Source organism: Acanthaster planci, linkage group LG12, assembly GCF_054643075.1.
Source record: "Acanthaster planci isolate LZ-2023a linkage group LG12, COTS_SCS, whole genome shotgun sequence".
Classification (NCBI taxonomy): Eukaryota; Metazoa; Echinodermata; class Asteroidea; order Valvatida; family Acanthasteridae; genus Acanthaster; species Acanthaster planci.
In genome coordinates, this window is record NC_141788.1 from 9,968,702 (window position 1) to 9,991,549 (window position 22,848).

A 22,848-nucleotide genomic window follows, 5' to 3' on the forward strand; every position below is an offset into this window, starting at 1 on the left:
AAATGAAGTCGTTTTAACTTTGTTTTTATAATATAGCAGATTATTTTATACCTTATCGAATTTGAATTAATCGATACCTTACATGTCCAATGCAATCGTAGGTAAAAATCACTACTTGCCGGACAAACTGTGTTTTCTCTACGGACAAACCAAACATCATGAGCACAAGGATAGCTAAGCTCGACAGAAGTAGCAACACATCACATGCACCAGACTACATGTATAGTTGAAACTTCTCACAATCTTTTTTATTAAAAAAACCATCTCTTTTCCAAACATGGAGGGTTAGGTGGGGGGGTCCTTTATCACCAAAAGTTAACGTGTTGTACCCTTCTAATGTCTCCGGATATAAGTTTAATGGTCATTTATTTAGGTGCATGTAATTTTTTTTCTAAACACAAAGGTTCGGATCTTTTTGTTGCCAAGTCCTTAATCACAAACAGTTAGTGCTTTGTATCCCCGTAATGCCTCTTGATATAGGTTTAATGGTTACATTTATTTCTGTGCATATTTAATTAAGTCTTAAAAGTGTGTTTAAAAATAATGTACAAATTAAAACCGCATTCACTTTTGTGCATAGATGTGCTAACAACTGTCACATAACTGTGTGTTCAAGAGAGAAATCACGTTCCTTCCATGCTGGAATGTTAGGCAAATTACGTCTCAAGACTTTAAATAAACAAGTGGTTACAAAACTTATTCATGCCAAAAAGAAATGGAATTCCTACGGAATTTCATTTGTTCCCGAATATGAAGAATGCTTTGGTAATCCCGTGTACAAAATTTTAAAAAGTCAGGCAGTTTTGTCGTCTAGGATTTTGAAATTTCAGTTGAATTTCTTCCTCGGTTATAACTGAATGATACAGAAGGATTGCACTGGAGTGGTTAAGCAGTCAAAGTGCACGGCCACAGAAAACACAGAAGCGCCTCGGCGGGGGCGCCATCGAAGATTTAATGTCAGAGCTGTACATCGGGAGAATAGCGCCAACTTCACATATTGGAACCAAAATGGCTGTTCAGTGTGTGCGCAGTATAGCACACAGCTTTCGTGTGCTGTCCATCTGCACTGACACATAATCCACCATTTTGACTCCAATAATTGAGACACCCATGTCGCAACTCTCTCTTAATAAACCGCTCTGCCTAACATCAGAGCAATGGCGGGCGTAGCTAGGATTTTACTAGTGGGGGGGGTGCAAGGGGGCACCAGCATCTTACGGGGGCACCAGCTATCAGTGGTGTATTTTGGGGGCAAGGTTTTGTTATCCTTGTTCAATATTCATTTGTCTGGTTTTTTTTTGTTTTTGTTTTAAGTGGGGGGAACCTGGGGGCACCAGGACGGACTGATACATATGACCTTCGAACCCTTCCAATCAAGCCCCAGCTCTCCACTCAACAAAAAGGCTGGCAATCGATGAGTTCCAAGTGGCCCTGTTGGATTTTGATTCTTCCTCAACTTCAATACAATTGCACTATACTGCATTTCATGTGTCGGCCATCTTGAATTGAAAGTGAGGTTAACTTTTCATTTAGGGTACCTGAGAGTAAAAAATAACAGTAACAAAATAAACTCCATAACAAAGTCATGCCAGTTTACCTTCAGGACAATTTAAAATTTGTGGTAAGTTAATTATATATGAACATTTTACGCCACACAAAAAAGAAAAGAAACTGAAAGCGAGGCTCACAACCAAAACCACTCTGGCACCACCCCATAACAGATTACATTGAATATGATAGATTCAGGGAACAAGACCGAAAATAGCATCCCTGTGAATAACACCTAGACAGGTTCAGCATGGCAGCAATCTCTCCGGCGATGGCTTTTGTTGCAGAGGGATAGTACAGAAGGTCTACTCATGTGGATCCCTGCGGAACAAGAGTTCTTACCAGAAAAATGGCCGCCATGCAGAATCTCTGTTGGAATTTCCTGCTCAATGAAAAAAAAAAATGCCATCATTGTTGGAAGCGATAAGTGGAGAGGGTTTGCTCCCCACTTTACAATTCCAGGTTTCCCCCTTGCAAAGTTTTACAGGAAAGCAAACATTTCAGCTAATCACCCATTTTTGGAGCCACTGACTTTTTTAGTAGTAACTAAATACAGTGCACAACTTTTTTTTCCGCTACAGCTTAGGGATCACAGCCAGAGGTTGAAAACACATATAGTCAGTACTGCCACTTCTACGATTGTTTTACCATTTAGCAGCAATGGTGAAACCATTTAAATTCTTTTAGGTATTTCAGGACATTCACAAGTGCAACACGGGCAATTCACAATACAGTGTACCACCAAGAGTTTGCGCAGACGGGCTGCCGCGATTAAGAGCACTCTGTACGTAATTTGGGGATGTTTGATTGAGTCGTTCCCCGCATCACACAAACACCTTCATTTTTACTAACATCCGTTCACGATGAGCAATTTCGAATTCAACCAAGCTAAACAAAAATTCGGGAAAAAAAATGTAAGTGTTTTGAGCACAGAGCAGTTAGCCCATTATGCCCTGGGAAAAAGCCTGTCCTGGCAACCTCCTGGTGGCGCTCTGCATCGCCTGGAGCATCTTGTTGCAGCTACTTGTAGAATTAATGCGTGTTTGTTGGCTCCGTGCCCAAGCATGTAGCCCCCCCCCTCCTATTGTGGTTACACTAAAAGGCAACACTGGAGTACACATCACTGGTGCAATATCATCCCTGGGGCCAAGGCAAACACATGCCAGACACCTCGGGGATACCTGGCAAGTTGCAACGCACCCCGGTGAACAGGAATGCTCCTTTCGGGGAACACTGAGTACCATTTGGAAACTTGCTGTGTTCCCGTCATGTTCTCAAATGGAATGAGTGAAGTGTGCACAGACATCGACCACGGTTCCCCTTTGGGAACAGGCCTAGTTCCCAAACTACTCCATTCAGAAGAGCAGGTGTTCAAGAACGGAATCAACAATGTTCTCATCGAAACGTTGTAAGGTATTCCAACTTTGGAGACACTACATGAACCACTCATCCCCCATAACACTGCTATATACTTAACATGAGCAAATAAATGTCCAGCTTCTCATACATGCTCAGCACTGCCCTCGACGGATTGCTGCATGGCGAAACGCTCCTTCTCGTTCATATACAGAACCCACTTAACACATATAACTAGCATGTCACTATTCAATTCACTGTGGACATAACATCTTTCACAGCCTAATTATGCACCACTGACTTCTAGATACGCACGAAGTTATTTTCAATCGGTCAGAGTGCAACCTTTTGGTCCTAAACCGTCATGCTCAAGGTGGCTCCCCACTTGAGTCTTCGGGTTCTGTTTAATACTGGAATACATCTCCAGATGACAGATCACTTCAGGTGAAATCTCAAAGCGTAGCCCAGCTCAGCCCAACAAAATGAGTCTTGAGTCCACAAAGCTAACAAGCCCATGAACAAATCCTTTTCACTGGAAATCAATGAGAATTTGTTTGACACTTTTACCCGTGTAACAGCAGTACTCATTAGGATGTCAACCCGAGTGATTTAACAAATCACCCGACACTGCATATACTCTCTTAGGCAGAATTTACTTGTCAAAGAAATGAACAAATTGCTCAAGTGTCATGTGGTGGGATCAGGTCTGCTTTTGCCCTCAAGTAGCACTGACCGATTGATACAAGATCTTGTGTTTCCACGCACATTGTACGATGGACCAACATCGTTTTTTCAGGTGGAGCATGATGTGCCCTGTTTAAAAATTATCTTGGATTTCATAATAACACAAGTTATACAACTTGAATACATTCCAATACATTTATGTAAAAAACAAGAAGAAATGTTGTCCCCAAGTAGTCAAGAGAGGGCGATGTTACTGGAAGGCAGTGTTTAAAACAAGCGATTTTGATGAGTAGGGATGATAAACCGCAACAATATGGCGGTGGGAAAAAAACAAACAAACAAAAGCCCAAGACCAAATGCTTGACAAGCCTTGGCCACCCACAGCACCGTCAAATTTCAAAAAGGATTTATGGGGCCTGTATGTTTATCACTTGGATGGGTTTTCCCCCTACATCGATGACGGCCTGCGACAGAGATCACCAGATGGTTTCAGATTGAGTCTCAACAAAACGAGCGCTCTCTAAATGGTAATCTTCTGAGCTAAGTCGACCATGTTTCATAACATTAGCACACTCATTTTTATGAGGCGCTATTCCCAAGCCCTCACGTACAGACGGATCTAGCAATGTATCACTGGACATTTCAGATGGCCCCTTTAATGGCGTAAAAGCACTGTGTTGGGTTTTGTACACGGCGACTGTCACGGCTCTGTACGATAGTTATCACAGTGCATTTCGCCATGGGGGATGCAAACAGGCATGCAACTTGGACTTTGATTTTAAAAAATGAGGCAATTCCAATCTTGACAAGACTTTGTAGGGTGGTTTTCAGATATCAATGGCGCGAGTGTAAAGGGAAAAACAAAAATTGGATCAATCTGAGCAAAAGTTGCATGCCTGAGCAAATGATCATCCATAGAGTCACCATGGTCACTGACTTTGTCTAGATGCAATTACCGGTACGATGTGGGTGGGGCAATATTGCCACGATATGGCCCCAACAGTGCCTAGTTTCCAAGAATAGCTTCCCCTCTTGACCTGCCAGTCTAGTGACACATTTCAATAACTGACAACGTTGGCAAACATCTCCCTTTCTGGTGCCTCGCCTCTAATTGGAGACTGCCGTGCTGGAATTGGCCTCTTCCATTCTCTTTTGAGGAGTAACAGCGGACTTCTAGACATTAAGGCACGAAGAACAAAAAGAGAGAGTTATACTAAGACAATAAATACGGGCTTGGCTGCTTAACAGATAAGGAGAATAAACTCTGAAAACGGTAATGTGTCTCGTGATTAGTCGTAAACAATCTCCTTACATGGAGATTGACAAGTGCATCACGCTCACTGCTCGACGTGGCCGAGAAGGTAATGATCCAGTGTACTGTGACTTTGGAACTCTGGAAATGCGGACTCATTGGTAATATGGGGCGTATGCGAGTGAAGCTGGAGAGCGTTCAAACCAACGCAAGGAAGACGGGACCAAATTTCATCGGAGTCTAAATTCCATGTGATACAAGAAAAGCATTTTTTGACAGCCAGCCGGTGCTTTATGGCCATGTAAGACCTGCCACTTGATGGGCTCTCGACCAACAGGAATGGCTGAACTGTCTAATGTATAAAAAAGTCAGCATCTACTAGTGCAATGGGTACGAAAAATTTCATGAGTTGACAGCTGGAATGGATCATTTCATTTTTTGCCAAATGAGATTGTTCTTTCCTGTGTACTTGAATGGGGAGACTCAGCACGGTGTACAGTGCTGCTATGCATTGAGATGAGTAATTTGAAAACACACGATCAATTGCCTAACGTGAACATGACAGAGATTTTTCAATTGTTGGAAACATCTCTTTTTCCCCTCCTGATAGAAACAAAGGTAGGCGCACGGCAACTTCTCCTGAATCTTGTCTGCACTCACGACATTTCCGAATATGGACCTCAAGGCTCGAGAATCTATATGCTCACCAAGGTATCTATGGGGGAAGACACAGGGGCGGAGTCGACCCGTGGTGAGGGGAGGTCCGACAGCGGCTTGCGGGAGTACTTCCTCCTGTGCATCTCGTCGACGTACGTCAGGTACCAGGTGCCGGGGAAGAGGTCGTCGACGGAGCCCACCGGTGCATACTTGGCTGGCGGTCACAAGAAACAAGAGGCAAATAAAATTGAAGCAAGTGTCCACTTGAACGGGGTATACCCAAACCCTTTGTAAATTCTCCAAATCTATTAGATTATCCGCCGTGAGCAGAGCACTCCCCCTTCATCGGCCGAAGAGGACAGCATCCAAACTGGTTGTCTAGGGCTAAGTCTGGCTAGGTCTAGGTATTTGCTCCATGAGAAATACGCAGAGAAGCGATGACAGCAGACATAGCCGTAGATAGGAAAGCTTGTATTGGACAAGGCTACGTTATATCCCCCTCCTCAAGCCTGGTTCTCGCCTTATTACTGTCCATCAACAGAGGCATGTGATAAGGTTCATAATAAACTGGTGTTATGCAGTTGTTAAACTGGTGTTCATGTAAGCAGTGAAAACACTTGCAAATAGCAATATCTAAGCATTTATAACACACAGTATCTCACAGTGTTTGTAATGCAAAGGCACTGATATCTATTATTGTTATCTCTGCTAATTGGGCTCACATCCAAACATTCCTAAGACCATCTCAGCTCCCTGGGGGCTATGGGTAATGCCAGAAAACAGGGGTCCAAAAGTGTGACATTTTGGTGTCCCTGTAACATCTGACCTTTGTTATTTGACATGGAAATATCACCAGAATTGATTTCAAACTATTAGTATTCGTTTGGCAGGTAATTTGCATTAATTCACCACTCTTGGAAATCAGAAAATGTGTTCTGAACTTACAACATCATATGTAAGACGTGACAGGGACACGAAAAATAAATGGTCCCCTAATTTCTGGAATTACCCTGATACTAACCAGATGCTACCATATCAGGTGCAAATGGCTGAACATAATAACCATACCTGCCCTCACGGGTACCCATTTACTCCTGGGGGGGGGAGGCACATAGGGGCAAAGTGACTTGCCCAAGATCACAACATGGTGCCACCAGCTGGATTCGAACCCTCGACCCTATGATCAGAAGCTACAAACCCTAACTACTCGGCCACACGCCCCCTCACTTGTAAACACTTTTGAAGTACTTTGAGGTACTTGACTCCAACACTATCATACACTCACCCAGATGGTGGGTGTTCTCCCGCAGCTGCATGGCATCGGCAAACACAGCCGGCTCCACGCACTTCCGAGAGTCCAACCGGAAGCGCAGGTCATCCAGACTGGCCCGCAGCTTCCACAGGGGCGAGCCGGGGGCTGTGTCCCCGCAGATGCGGACCGAGAAGAGGGAGGCGGCCAGGCCCGAGCCGTAAGAGAACAGGCCTATCCTCTTGCCCGGCAGCTCCTCCAGGGGAAGACTGGACACAGTGAAACAAAAGCATTCCATCAGCATTTTTGTCTTAGGAGGGGTGGAACTTCAGGACCTGGGGACAATTTCGTAGAGCTGCTTAAGCACAAAATTTGCTTAAGCGTGCTAAAACCTTGCTTGACAAATCAGGTAACCAGCCAAAACTCGATGTGATGTATATTGGCTTGGAATGGTATTCACCTGTCTTTTGGTTAACATGACAATTACATAGATTTTGTGCTTAAGTAGCTCTATGAAATTGGCCTGTTTGTTTCACACTGATCCAGATTACGATCAGTGTTCCGACAGTACACTGATGCAAAAACCTACCAAACCAATAGAGCAAACTTGCTTTGGGATCACTGATCACGATCTGGATCTGCGTCAAACAAATTGGCTCTTAGATTAAAGAATCCGGTGATTAGATCACGATTCCACTTGTGACCCGAAGTAACAGAATGAGTCACACATTGCTGCAGCAGCGTGAATCTTGCACAGTGTAAATCCATGGGAACCCTCAACATTTTTTCAGACATGTCCATGCGCATCTGGATGCCAAACTGGTTGACATATCAGACCAAAGAGCTCGGTTGGCTCTTTCTCGTGAAAACTAAAAACCAAAATAAACTGCGCATATGGCTCACGTTACAGCATCCGGTCACATTTCTTTGGCGGTAAACAGAATCATACACAGGTCGTGCACTTATGTGTAAAGCTCTGGAAAGTCAGGTTGGGGAAGTAAATCTTTCCTCGCCTTTCACATCGGTGGTACGGGTTTGATTTCCAACTCGGTCCATGTGTGGATTGGGTTTTCAGTCCCGACCTGACTCTGAGGGTTTTACTAAGAACTTTCTTCTGGGGGGTTTCCTCCCATCTGCAAAACTGTAATTGCTAGGGGAAATGTGGGTCGTTTGACGGCTGCATGAGGCACCCTTGTACAGTGCATTTGAACTTAAGTGTTTGAAATTTGTGCCTGAATGAGTGTGGGTTGAAGAAACAGGCTGCTTCACTACTCGGAAAAAAGGCCCCTTAATCTTAATGCAATGTCTGAAAAGATGAAGTCCCCAATTGGGAATTTGGACCTCACCTTGCTAAGCATGAGATCAGTCCACCGTACAGTGAGGGGGTGTACATGTTACCCACTTGGTTCGCGATGAGGAGGGAGGGCTTGGTCTTGGCGGCAAAGATGTCTTTGCTGCAAGTCATGAAGGCCTTCTCCACGTCCCGATCCATGAATGTCTCCTCCAACTTCAGGTCCCTGGGGGAAAGAACGGATAGGACAAAAAGAGCCACTGTGTGAAAACAACGTGTCTAATTTTTCACGTAATTGGTGTCAAAATGATCAGCGAAACATCGCTGGAAAAAATCTTGGAGGCTTGACAATAAACAAACTGAAAAGATATATCAGACAAAAATGTCAGAAAGTGGGGCGAGTTTCTCCTCCAGCTTTCTTCTGGGTTACAATCTCAAGCTTTTCGTGTTCATAAGTGTCCACGGAGGATTCAACTCCACAATTTCCTCACTTGTAACCGTTGAGGCCGGCGTAGCGCCCCCCCTCTTCTGTACTGGGGTTGGGATCCCGCAGGAAGTCATTCAGCACCAGGCGGGCCAGGGACTTCTGGACGAGCTTACAGAACGGACTGTGGAAGCACACGGCATCAAACTTGTCTAAACTGCAGCGGCTGGCGTCGCCCTCTGGCAGCAGAAAAAAAAAAGTCACAATTTATGCCCGAGGTTTATTGCCATGGTCTGTGCCAATCTAAACAGTCCACTAGCTCTGAATTGAAGTTGCATGTAGGTACATGTATCGTGTACAGTGGAACCCCGCTATACTGAACACCACTGTACTGAACATTGTCCTTGGCTCCCAATAATTTGAGCACAGAACCTACCGAACACTATTCAGTTGCCGTCTGCAATTCCTGAATGTCACATGATGAAACAGTCGGTGTTTTTTATGTTGGAAAGTGACAAGTGGACATTAGTTCCCCAAGGGTTAGAAGGGAAAGCCACTAGTTGTCAATGGTAATGAATGGACACTGGTTTTGCCACTCCGCATGATCGGGTGTGGAAGAAAACCGCACGTACGCGCACGGTGGCATTGCACTAACAACAGTCTGAAGAGGGTGCCGCTGATACACAAATCAACCGAGATTCGCCACAGCATGCATCAGAGATCGATCCTGAGCGGTAGCTTCAAGACTTTTAGGATAAATTTGATATCAATTTTGGGACTCAAGATGAAATAAAAAACCAAAATAATTGACAGATACATTTATAGAAACCTTAAACTTGAATGCAACGGCAAAACATCATGAAAACAGCGAACCATAGTATCACAAGAGGAAGCATTTCAGTTAGACAAGAGAGGGCGCTATTCAACATGGCAACAAAACATTCGGCAGTGAAATTTGCTATACTAAAAGATGGATGTACCGAACATTCAGCGTGGACCCCATCGTGTTTGTTATAGCGGTGTTCCACTGTACATGTACTTTGCAATACCAGTTGAAAAGAGGCAATAAACCTCATGCTCTGCCAAACCACTTCCCTGTCTCGTTGGAAATGCTTTAACTGTGGTTTTACTATTGATGACCCTGCCCAAGTTAAAAATTTGTGAAGTTGACATAAACCAAGGGGGGTTATTCTTTCCTCGGTGTCCGCTGTGACTAGAATTACCCCCTCATCACTGGCAAAGAAGAAACAAGCTTATGGGGACTTTTTCAGCTGCGCTTGAGCACGTGTCCAGCCCGCTCAGATGCTGTACACTCCAAAACAAAAAAATTGGCAGCACGTGCTATAAATTGTAGTCAATGGGCACAAGCACAGAGTTCCCAGCAAAGGATGCCGTTGCTAGGTTAAATGGGCTCGTTCTTGTTCCTGCATGGGGTGGACTGCCCTCCACCGGGGCATCAAGGTAAAAGCTACAAATGCTGAAGTCTGTAACCTAGGCCTCTCGTGAGGGCTAAAGCACCAATGAAACATTGTGCACCAGTCCTTGTGATTTTGAAATTGCAGGTGCGCCAAAAAAAACCAACACTCCTGGACATTTCCGGGTGTGTAGTTTTTCTAGGAGTGTTATTTTGAACAATGAATCAAAACCTTGGGTCAATCAAGACATAGTAAAATACAAAGATAAAATTAGGTCAAAATTACATACAAACAATCAACAAAATCAACAAAAAATGGTGCAGCAGCTTCAGATTACACCTGCTTACTTCAAGCAAACTCCAAGAGATACTGGTATGTCCAATGCATGTCAAAAGCATCACAGTTTTACAACGTTCATAAAATCATTCCCTTTCCATAAAAGCAGCCTCAACAGACCATGCAGAGCTCCTCTGACTGAGCCACAAGATCACTCCAATATTCTCCATTAAATTTTTCCAATAAATCTCCCCATTTTCCCGAGGTTCCTTTTCACCAAATTTCTTTTCTGTGAGTTATTTCCGTTCATAACCCTGACAAATTTTATTGGGAAACATCAGGACGTTGACGTGTCTGCACACAAAGATCTGCTGCGATCCACACTGGCATGATCTCTCCATGGCTTTCACGTACTTCATGCACGTGGTGCTGCACAGACGTGCACATGGCACATACATGTAGTATGCACAACTAGTTTTCATCTGAATGTGCACAAAAGCTGTAGGGTTAATTCAAATACAGGGGATACACTGAAATTCCTATTAATAGAGTTGGCGGTAACGCTGTACATGTACATATACTATGATGCTATTCAGGGTGATACCTTTAAGAAAAGCTGGTTTCGCATGTACATTAACAAGGATATCACATGATATTCCTTGTACATGTACATGTATGTAGATGTACATACGTGAGTGTACATGTAGGCCTACATGTATTTAGGGGACGGGTTTACAATTAACATCCCCAACAAATGTAAATGTACATGTCAAATATAGCTCAAGAAACAAATGGGGTGAGGGAAGATTATCTTCCAGGAATCTTTTTATCCTTGTGCAGTGTGTACTAAACATTTCCCCAAATTTATTCCTCCTACCACAGAAGAATGAGTTTTGTAAGTTTCATTTCCCTTTTGTCGTTTATTTTGATGTCACCTTCACCTTGGGAGGTTAAACAATTTTTGTTCTTCTGGAGAACTTTGGCGTTGACAGCATGCAATATGTTTTGCTTATGAAGGTGAATTTTAAAAGGCATTAAGGAGACAGGGGAAGGCAAAGCAACCAGTTTTACCCTTCAACCAACCATCTGGTTCCTCATCAAATCAGGAACCCACCCAAGGTCAACCGTGTCCTGCTTTGGTTTAGGGGCAGGACTTTGTCAATCGTAGGCATCACAAAACCTGAGAATCACAAGAATTCTTTTATCCTCTCCGATTACCGAATTCTCCATTTTGGAAACAGGCCAGCAAAGACTACACTGCACCCCCCCAGTCATTTGATTCCATTTATCTGGACTTGACCTTTGTCTACACACACTTGACTCGATATGGGTTTCTATTTGGGGCAGCAGAAACTATTCTGGGCAACTGGAGTTCTTTTTAAGGCGAGTGCAATTCTGTTCTGAACCGTAATGGTGTCCCGTATTGTCCCAAGACAGATAGCAATTGATCAGATAAAAATGATTAAAGTGGTGTCCAAAAATGGTGCCTATGTAAAAAAAAGACATGTACCACTTTTCTACAATACCATTCTAGAAACATGTACATATATGCAGTTGGTGATGGCAACATTCATTGGTTAAAAATGTAACTGGATTGTATAACAATCTGGTTCTATGAAAGCACATCCATGTCTAACAGCTGCAGTTCAGGCAAAATCACAGGAACTTTCAAAAAGGTTTTACCATGAGCTTCACAGATACTGCCGTAAATCTGCTATAATCATGCTTTTTTTACATTGCTCTGAACATAATTCCTATCAAGCATAACCCCCTTACCCAAGGAACTGTTACATAAAGAAACAAACAATCTCCCAGGATAAATTTAGCACCCTGTATAAAAAATTTAATTTGAATAATTTGCCAACAAGGAAAAACTAGCCGTAATATATCTGCATGCACCTTGCCACATTAACAGGAATTGAAGAATTGCACTTCAGTCGACAAACTGACAATGTTAGCCCAAACTAACTCGTGTGATTTACCGGTACAAGCAACCGTCCACATCTTGCTTAAACATTTGAAATCATCCATGCTTTTTCTGACAATTGAGGAAGCTGACGATGTCATGCCACTCAGGGAAGATGTTTGTCCATTTATTAATTTTCCTTTTAACTGTGAACTCAAAATTTGCTCTCTCAAACCATGTCTCAGAAAGGGTTGATCGCTGGCCTATTGGCACGTTCTTGAACAGCAAATCACTAAAAAAAATAATTAAGAGCAGCAAAGTCTCCAAAATCCCAACAATCTTTTGTGTGATTAAAATCAATGCGACATTGAAGCTTTCTCCTGGAAGTGGCATCACAGTTTTGCTCATGAATATGGAAATCAGCATAAAAACCATAAAAATACCTTTAAAGCAAAGCAAAAATTGGATATCAGGCTAATTGAAACACACAGGTGCACTGTCAGGGGGTGCAGTACAAAATATGGTTGCATGAAACAAACTTGTCTTGTTTTATCTTTGATCTGAACTCTGCAAATAGAACGCTCCAGTCCTTCCATTGTTCATGAGAGAGCTAAGGAGTCTAATTCTATGGCCATATTTGTGGAAGTTTTAAATATAACTGACCCGGTAAAGGATGGGGCAATGGGCCGCAAGCACTGTCTACTTGAAACAAAGGTGGGTGTTATTTTTAGAACTTCCATGTTTGTCCATTATGGGCCTTATCTGCATGCATGCCAGCAAAAAGATTTTCTATTCTGCTGGTACCGGAATTTGTAGCTCAGTAAAATAATCATGCCATCCCACATCCTAGAGGGATTCAATGCTGATTTGAGAATATAAGGTTGTTGAGAATTTCATTAAAAATCAAGTGACACAGTAGTGTTTAGTGTTCAGGTAAGAATGTTAAATTAAATAGGCGATAACTTGTGATTTACCCCAAGGATTTACACGGTTTAAGCCTGGAGTTGAACCTTTTTTCATTTTGAGCTTATCCCTGATTTGCTACAAACAGGAAACTGATGCTTAGCCAAAATTGGCACTCAGGCAAACTGTCACTGACTTGTATTTTTGGTGACTGGTCCAAAGCTGTTTTTTTACTAAGACAGAAAAATGCATTAAATGATTAAGAGAAATTAAAACTTTCTGCTAAGCAGCTATACAAAATTTAGCCTTGGGCAATTCCAAAAAAAGGTTACTTGGCTCATTTGCTTGTAGCGAAGAAACCTGTTATTCTGCGCCCCAAAATTGAAGAAATTGAATTGAACAAGAAGGGAAGTCTCGGGTGATGTTAGTTACTGTACCTTTCTGCATAAGAGCTTCGGCCTTGGCACAGTATCCTTTGTAACACTTGTCTAGCGCCCCCAGGTAGCACTGGATAGAGAGTTTGCCGTCTACCCGGGGGTATTCGGACGCCATGTCGGGCTTATAGAAATCGTACACGTGCTCCATGTGGGTGTGTCTTAGTCCTGGATTGGAGGAAGGGGAAATTAAAGATTCAGCAAACTCACTTGAAACTAAAAGGAGAACAATTTTGCAAATAGAATGAGGAGTGTGAGGCCAGCTCATACCATGGTTTACATTTTTTTCAACGTGTGTATAAAGCCGAGTGACATGATCTTAAATATGGCCAGTACGATTTGAGCTACTTCAAAGGAATAATCAAGCTTTAGGATGTGCAGAAAAATGGATTCTCACAGACAGACCAAGTCTGGGGTCCAAACTTCAAATAACTGAACTTGTGTGGTGACAAACAGATCAAACTAATTGGCTTTTGGTTAACGAAATAAGACAGAAAGTTAGCTAAACTCTGATGCAAAATTAGGGTCCTGGCATCTAAAAACAGTCACCTTTAAAATTTGATGAAGGCTGTTTCTTGAGGTTTATGCCTACAATTTGGAATGCTTTTGTGGAAAACCAAGATGCTGCTACAACATAAAATGCAGACATTTTCACAGCTATGAAAACAGACTGTCTTTCTTTCACCTCATTTCAGAAACTCCAACAGATATGACCCACTTTTGAGTCCTCTTCGATCCAGTGCGCTAAAAATTCTCTCTAAGAAATCCTGGTGATAAATTGCATGAGAAAGCCAACCCCTCAGTGCATAGGACACAACCACAGTACAGGGAGCCAGTTGAATCGATTCATGTTAGCAGTGCGCCTACAGTTTTACATGTGCATCTTTTTTTGCCTAGGAGAGCACCCCACAACCAGTTCCAGGGGCGGATCAAGGAATTTCCAAAAGGGGGTGCCTGATCCAGAAGCGAGGGAGGGGGGCTTGAGCTAAAGCAATAATGGTGAAATGCCCGTGAGCACGTAGCACGATACCCTGACAGCATGGGGTCCAGGGCCCCCTTAAGGGATTAGTATTGGATTGGATTCTAGGCCCTTGGTGGTGTAAGTTCAGCCAGTAGGGCCCCTCTTTTCTCTTGTCCCTCCCTCTTTTCCTCTTTTTCATTGATTTTTGGGGTGAAAACCACACTGCACACACTGCAGAAGCTTTAGCTGGATTGAAAACAAGGAGTGAATGCTGTTTTTCAATACAAGTCAGTGTCTATTTGAATGTCCAAAAAAAAAAAAAATGTTTGAATGCAAAAAGAGAAAAACAGGTTTGTAAAAAAGGAATGCCCTGTTGTTTCTTTCTAACTAAATGTATAGCTGAAGTGCTTATTCACATACATGAAATGTTCTTGGGCAATGGAGTACAGGCAGAAATTTATAACCATTGGGGGGAAAAGCTATCAAAGTGACTGGTCCCCTTGTCATATGCAATGCATGGTACCCAGGGTGAGTGAACAGATAACACACACCAACTCCTACCCTCACATGTGCCTCATTCTGGGCCGGATTTACTTTTTCTTTGTTTCCTCTGTCGAGGACATTATGATTTACACGTACCTCGCTCAACAACCAGTGGAGCGTTGGGTCCCACCAGCATCGCGATGGCACCAGCACCTCCGGTCGGCCTGGCATTTCCGGTCGCGTAAACCGCAATGTCTCCGGCGACCACCAAAGCATAACGACCTAAATATCAAATCGAAAAAGGAACTGCCTGTTACAGGCTACAATTCATGAAACAGTAACACCCGAAACGGACCCTCTGAACGCACACAAAAAAAAGGAAAATAGTCCATCCCACCGGTGCTAGGATGGCCAATATCATACGAGTAATAGTTATGGGAAGTTAGAACGCAGCTAACTTGGTACATCCACGTTTGCACACCTCTGGAAGACTCAAAATTTGGAGCCGCTTTTGTCTGGTCTTTTATATATAGGTGATTCCGTAAATATGGGACCCAATGCGAGACACTTTTGGTGTCCCCCCTTTACACATGAAACAAATTTTGAAGATCGGTTGACACTACAACAGAAAGACACTTGGAAACGGGAAAGTCGTAAAAATTACAAACTTGTGTGATGCTAAATACACTGTTAAATGGACGAAATATTTCATTGAGTTGTTAGAGTATAAGATGCGAACAAACCGATTGGTTTCATGCGTGAGGAGGACACCAAAACTGTCACAAGTTGGGTCCCAAATTTACGGAATTACCCGTATCTGCATCTGTATTCAAAAACGATGTGACCTCAAAAACTCATGTGCCAAAAACCAAAGCAGAGTCCGTAAACAAGCATTTTACTTTTCTCGGCTTAAGCAACACAAACACAAGCACATTATGTACATGTACTACTGATAGAGAGTACCTCTGCTGTACCTCTGCACTGCATCTACGGTACACTATTCAGAATGTGTTCTGTCTTATTTGATTATTTCTACCAAAATGAACAGGAATTTCAAACAGTATGCGATCAGGACGTTGTCAAAGTTTCTCAATGGGGGAAACAAGGAGTTGGCATTCCAGTAATTCAATACAGCTCTGAGATCAATACGCACCATCCCAGGCACTGGATTCCACCCAGGCTAACGCGTTGAACAGTGCCGCCGTGCCCCCATAGCAGGCGTTGGTGGTGTCGATCCCTTCCACGCTGGTGTTGCCCGAGTCCCGGAAGAGCTGCATCAATACCGTCTTGACGCTCTTGGACTTGTCAATGATGGTCTCCGTGCCGACCTCCATGCGGCCTACCTCTTCGTATGACACCTGCTCCATCAAGCCCCACAAAATCATGCTTAGGCTTTGCCAATCAATTAAGTATCCCCGTTTAGAGGACAGTGTGGATTAATAAAATGAGTAATTTTTGCACATTTTCATTTTTCATTGGGACAATGTTGAAATATAAAAATGTCAATAGGTCTCTTTCCTGCTTACTTCCTAGAACTATGGAAGCACTAAGGGCTACAGGTTGCTGTAAATTTGGAAAAAAATAATGGCTGCCGTCTTGAAAATAAAACTCAAAAATGAAAAGCCTGCCCCCACTTCCTTTTTTTCCCCTTGAATACCCAGATGCTAACTACATGTATGTTTATTTTTTTTTTACTTGGCCCAACAGCAGTCTGTCACGAGCTTCTCGCATTTTTTGGGGGGGGGGCCAAAATAGCACCAGCTAGGGGGACACATTACAAGAACAACTGGTGATTTTGATCAGGGTTGATAAAAAATCATGATTTTTATAAAATATATTTAAAAATCAGATGTTGAAAAATTTCAATCAGACTTTTAAAAATTTTTTAATAGATTTTTTTTTTTTAAAATTGATCATTGTATATGTTGTCCAGAAGGCTCTTGGCTGTGAAGTTCAAGACGTGATACACATGTACATGTACCCTGTATGTTTCTAACCAAACACAAAGGTTTGCTAAGTCCAGTTACCATGGTTACCTGCATGCTGAAATACATGCAAACTCTTGGTATGATTAAACTATTTACGCAAATTTCAATGATAACGCAAGATGATGAAAGATCAGCGTTTTTGCTTCTTCAATTGGGACAAAACTCCTGTACATGCTAACACATGACATGCCTCACGTAACATTTCGAGAGACTTTATTGAATATAAGTACATCTTTGGTGTTCCAATTTTTATATAAATTTTGCCAATACTGCTTTCTCTAAATGCATGTAAATGGAAGGGCTATTGAATTTCATACATACATGCAGTCACACAAAATGGAGAGTGGTGTACATGAATATCGGGTACATAATTATGTAGGCCCTACATGTACATTGGACATGCAAATGTCAATTAAGTGTAAAGAGAAACATTATACACAAAATGACCCAATTCTGGTGGTGTGGAAATATTTTTAAAGCATCATTTATTAAATTAAGCCATTTCTTATGTTCAAATACCCCAAAGACTTTAAGGTTTCTGTAACGTGATTTTTTTAATGATTTTTAAAAATTGTTTTAAAGCGATTTAAATCATGATTTAAATCAATAAATTAAAATCGAATCATTTGATTTAAATCAAACCACCCTTGATTTTGATAGGGCTGACTTAATTTGAATAATTCACTATTCGAATATTCAACCTTCAATTCGATCCAATACAGTATCTGTTTGTACCGACCGGCAGATTGTTGATAAACAATACATATACAAAATCAGTTGCAATAACGCACAAAATCATACATTTTAATCACTGTAATAGCTTCTCTCCTCTGGGAGTATCTCCAGCCATGATTTAGCAAGATTTAGAGACGAACAATACTTCTTATCCTTTAAAAATTTGGAAGGAATAAAGTAATTTTTGAATCGTTGTAAGATTTCGGTAGCTTTTCATTTGAATCTGCTTGAAACAGGCCTCCACAGTGCAATTTTTTGCATTTAAAACAAAAGACAAGTCTCCCTTTATTTATGAATTTTGCATTTGAATATTCAAATTTGGAAAATAATATTTGAATATTCGAAACGCAATCGAATATTCAGATATTCGGCACAGCTCTAGATGATGATGCAGATGAGTTTTTCCAACAGAGGGGCCAGTTGCTCCCAAGGGGGGGGCCCTTGTCCCTTCAGCCCCCCCTTCCTCCCCTTTGCGAAGGGCCCGCCCGACAGGCGTGGCAGTAAGTGTGGACATACCTGGTTGCGTTCCATCAGGTTCTGGACCACCGTCAGGCAGAGGGAGTTGATGTCTTCCCGGTCCGTGCAGAAGCCCATCTTGGCCTGGCCCAGCCCCACTGTGTACTTGCCGGCGGGGATGCCGTCGAATACCTCCAGCTGTGTCTGGTCCACGTACTGCGAGGGGAAGTAGATCTCGGCCGCGATGATGCCCACATTGTCCGGCCAGCGCCCGTCTGCATTCTTACTCATGTCGCTGGGGCTTGGCATTGCTTTTTCTCCCCACTCGAATGTGGAATGTGAAGTACGTTCAAAATCACTGAAAATGAAAAAACAAATCAATCAACAAATTACAACAATACAGAGATTGAAGAAAGTACAGTTTTGACAAGATGAAAAGATTTAAAGCCAAAAAAGAGAAAATGTTGACTTTGGACTTTCTTGTTAATTCATAAATCATACTGCAATTTGGTAAGCATAGCACATGTAATGATCTGATAATTATGTCCAATTAATTGTATATGCACGATACTAACCCATGTCAGAATAGTCACCACGTCCCTAAATTTTGTAACCAATTGTGAAGGCTAGGTTTTCACAGCAAATGGTGAAATTACGGGCCTTGCAATTATTTCTAAGGACCTTGAAGATCCACAGGAAGAATTTCTAAGATCTTACAATCTGTCACAGCTACACAGCGCAGTGCATATCGCACATCCTGACCGTATCAAGTCGCAGAGTAAGGACGGTCGCACAATCATGAAAATGAAAACAAGATGGCATCCCACCCCCATCCCCTGCCTCCGAAAATGGTTGAACCAAAATGCGGAGCAAGCTTGACCACTGGCCCGACACATGCACAATGTCATTAACACAAATGGGGCGATCATTGTCAGGCATGTCCAGTCATGCCAGTGGAAATGAGAGATAGTCAAGTAAAAATGTCAGATTTTTCCAAAAATACCTGGTCTCAGGGTCTAAAACCTCTGTTCCACTGTTTTCAAGAGCTATAGGTAGGGCCTACCTAGTTAATACATGTGCATGTACATGTACCTCACTGTTTCAGTCACAGGAAAATTTGATTGGAAAAGCAGAGTTTGCATATTCCTACTGCCAAAAAACTTGATCCAAAAAAACCACTTGAAGCATCACGACCTCAACCATGTCAACTGCCATGGAAAAAAAACCAACTCATCCAACTTGGGAGTCACACAGAGTAGTGACTAGGAGTTCTTGAGTACATCTGACTCACCGTTTAGGTCTACAACCCGCGTGCACACTCAGACTCAGTCACTGTACTGAAGCACGATCTTCCTATTGCTAAATATAAGATTCCTATGCCGCGCCCACCACTGCAGCACTGCAGCCTCACTCAGTCGGTCCGTCTCGAAACCCTCAAAACAAATGACAGCATAATCACCACCCAGCTTTCTGAAAGAAATCTCCCAGTTTACTCAGCCGGTGCAAAGTCGACAGTTCATGGTTCAGTGATGATGCGGGTCCAGTCGTCGGCCCGGCTCTGTCCACTTAGACAAGTCGATATATGGTCCGATCGCGTGATCACTGCATGCAACATCTCCAACACAAGACACTCGTCTTTCCTAGATCCTCTTTAAAGCTGCTTGAAACCCCGTCTCTTCTGCGCAAACGGAGTCTTAAGAGTCACAACAGTGGGAGCACCTGTCTATTATTCACGTGGCGCCCTCTGTTGAGGAGCTGCCGGACCTTTTCCAATGAATAATGAATGAAGCCTGAAAGTAAAACGTCACGCAGCTACATGCGCGGTCCGCCTATGGGGATTTTACACAGGGCTATCACGCCCGATGATTTTTCGGAAGAATGATTCCTACCTGAAACTACCCCGAGAAACACTCATTTTGGAATTTTACCTTGGTATTCCTCTGGTAATACCTGGAGATGGACAAGGACGAATTTCATGAATGACCTTTCACTTCCGGCACTACCGTTCGATCCACGTTTGTTTTCACTTAAGTTCATATTCAGTATGCTTGCGTGAAAACGAATTGTACAACGTTCAAAGATTTACCTACCTACACTCGAGGGTTTATGTATTCAGCCGAGTTGAGCTAACGCAGTTCTTGTCAGTAAAAGCTAGATTAAACTGTCGTAAGCACAGAGTATTCCTTCAAGTTTATATTTCTTTATAAATTGTAAAGTCCTTAATGATATTTTGATCCGCTTTCATGTTTAACCTAACCTTAAGCTTGGTGACAAGAACTGAGTCGGTCAACTCAAGTGAATCTGGAACCCATCGACTGCAGGTAGGTAAATCTTTGCAACGCTGTACAATCCTGTTTTACAAAAGCCCGTTAGTGCCGCTATCTTATTTTTCACAGCAGCTATTCGTATTTTCAAAAGCATCTTTTCTTTTCGTGAGCAGTTATTTTCATTTTTGTAAGTAGCTTTTTATATTTTCAAGAACTTTACGAAACAAGGTTTTGGCCGCGGGCCGTGGCTTATTTTCTGTGCAATGACAACTTGGACATCTGGCCTGCATCTGAATGGCTCAAGCTCTATCTGCTTCTGAAAGTTTAAACACCTGTTGTGAAAAATAAAATAGCAGTGGCACTGGTGGGCTTTCGTATGTTTTCACGCCGTATGTAAGCACGTGGATATAACGTGCCCGAACAAGGAGATATTCGGGAACGATAGTTGCAGGAAGTGAAATGTCATCAATAAAATTCGTTTTTGACCCATCTCCAGCCTGAGGTGTCTCTTGAGGCAGACAAAAGCAAAATTCCAAAATGAATGTTTCTTGGTTTCTTTCAGTTCGGAATAATTCAGTCTTCCAAAACTTATCGTACGTGGTAGGACGCAACCTCACGTGAACTGATCCCCATAAAATTTAAGGCAGCGTCAGGGTTCCAGAAGCACGCTGCGTGACCTTTTATTCTCGGGCTCTCAGTGGGGAATTTGCATGGGGCCACCCAATCACGTTTTATTATTTTGTGAAGATGGATTACCATCATCTCTGTGTTCTTCGAGTAGTACTGTGGAAACGTCTCCTGGAGATGGGTAAAAAGAAAACAACGTGGATTTCTTTGTGCATGCCCGTGGTGCAGTGAACTAATCCGCTCCGAGCAGGAACAAAGGAGGGCGTATTTTTAAATGAAAATGGCAATCCTTTGGTAGGATCTTACAGCGTAGGGGTGCATTCCACCAAATGGTTGTATTTCTGCGTGCGAGCTCATTAATATTTTGTGATCCCACGGGATTTTTCCAATGAGACAGATCATAATCAGGAGGGATCATAGAAATGTTTCTATAAATCCCGAATTTGGGACTGATAGTTTCCAGTTCGGGGTATTTCTTTCACAAATAGCCCCAAATTGCGGGCCTATTTTGGATAGAGGCGGACGGCTACATTCAGAAATGAGCGCTTAGTTTTGCTGCTATTTTGGGGGTATCTTCCTTGAAAGGCGAATAAAAGAAATATTGTCGTGGCTAACTCCAATGAAATTGAAACGAAAAGTGATCTTCTGGCCATAATCTTGAATTTCCAGAGCAAAAAACGGAGGCCAACCTCTTCACGAGAGTCAACAGGCGGCGCTCTTTCGGTCCCGGATTTTGTACTGTTTTCTATGGTCGCGTATTTGGTGTAGTGCGACCGTAGGCGCGCAAGTTTATGCGTGCCTCGTCTACGCGAAAGTATGGTCCTCGCCTGTCTCCCTTTCGACGGTGAGGGTGCACTTCCACTCAGGGCAGTACACGCCGCATTGAAAACAGTGTAAAATCAACAAAGTTCAGGGCTCAATAAAACCTGAAAGTAAATTTAAAATGTCACGCTGCAAACTTCAAGTTCTGGAACCCTCGTGCGGTCCCCCTATGAGAATTTTACGTGCACCTCTCGCGTTCGACAATTTTGGAAAGAATGATTCATAACTGAAACAACCCCAAAAAACATCCATTTTGGAACTTTCCTTTTTCTTTTGTTTTGGCTTTTACCGACGGACCACCACAAAGTTTAATTCCGTAAACTTTCAACTGCGTACGAGACAGCCGCATTGCAATATTCTTCATTTTCTTAAATTTCCGGAAGTGATGGGTCAATTTTGACAGGATATTTCTCTTTTAGGTAAGGTAATTTTTCAGTTTCTATAAATTGATTTTCTAGCGAATATTTTAAAATAATTTAAGATAAATGAAGAAATTTCTGAAAATTTAAGATAAATGAAGAACTGCGGCTGTCTCGCACGCAGTTGTACGTTTACGGAATATTTTTGAAGGCCTTTGAGTTTTTAAAAAGTAACTGAAAGAAAAACTATTACAAATTCTAAAATTTTTGCACGTTATTTTTCCTATTAAAGGGTTCTAAAAGCGCGCCATCAACTTTCAGGCTCATTATCATGCAAGCCGACATTACTGGAGTTTCCCAAACAAAATTAAGTTATCGTCTTAGCACTAGTCTTTCCATTTCACTTCAATTTTTAGTGAGTTAGCCAATTACATTTGTAATCATTCACGCAAAACAAACTCATCCCTCGAAAAGTGATAGTTCCCTCTACTTTGGGGGTTATGGAGGCACAGATCTGGGAGGTGGTTGGGTTCGAACCACCCTGTGCTCTGAGCAAAAAAAAAAAATTAAAAAAAAGGAACAAACTGGGAAAATAACAAAGGAAATAAATGAAATAGCTGCACTAATACCATTGTAAATAGCGGCAGCAACATCAACAGCAGCAGCTGGAGCAGCGGCAGCCGAAAAGTAGCCATCTGCTTTTCTGCCCTCCAAGGGTCGTAAACGGGGTCGTGAACCTCAGGTCATAACCATTT

The 22,848-nt window shown here is 42.4% G+C and overlaps 1 protein-coding gene across 1 annotated transcript; it reads right to left on the reverse strand.

Annotated features, from left to right (window-relative positions):
• Positions 1 to 3: 3 nt before the first annotated feature.
• Positions 4 to 19,646, reverse strand: hmgcs1 (3-hydroxy-3-methylglutaryl-CoA synthase 1). Its single transcript, XM_022245929.2, has 10 exons — positions 19,310 to 19,646; positions 18,079 to 18,376; positions 15,993 to 16,197; positions 14,996 to 15,121; positions 13,399 to 13,563; positions 8,529 to 8,700; positions 8,093 to 8,263; positions 6,783 to 7,015; positions 5,548 to 5,711; positions 4 to 4,761 (listed from the first exon to the last, which is right to left on the reverse strand). The coding sequence occupies exons 2-10, from the start codon at positions 18,325 to 18,327 to the stop codon at positions 4,696 to 4,698; spliced, it is 1,551 nt and encodes a 516-aa protein (XP_022101621.1). The 5' UTR covers positions 18,328 to 18,376; positions 19,310 to 19,646; the 3' UTR covers positions 4 to 4,695.
• Positions 19,647 to 22,848: the final 3,202 nt, after the last annotated feature.

Coding starts and splice junctions, on each gene's coding strand:
- hmgcs1 (XM_022245929.2), bottom strand. CDS start 18,327: ATGCCAAGCCCCAGCGACATGAGTAAGAATGCAGACGGGCGCTGGCCG. Junction 16,198..18,078: donor ACCTGATGGAACGCAACCAG/GTATGTCCACAC, acceptor TTGATGGAGCAG/GTGTCATACGAAGAGGTAGG. Junction 4,762..5,547: donor CTTCCCCCATAGATACCTTG/GTGAGCATATAG, acceptor CTTAATGTCTAG/AAGTCCGCTGTTACTCCTCA.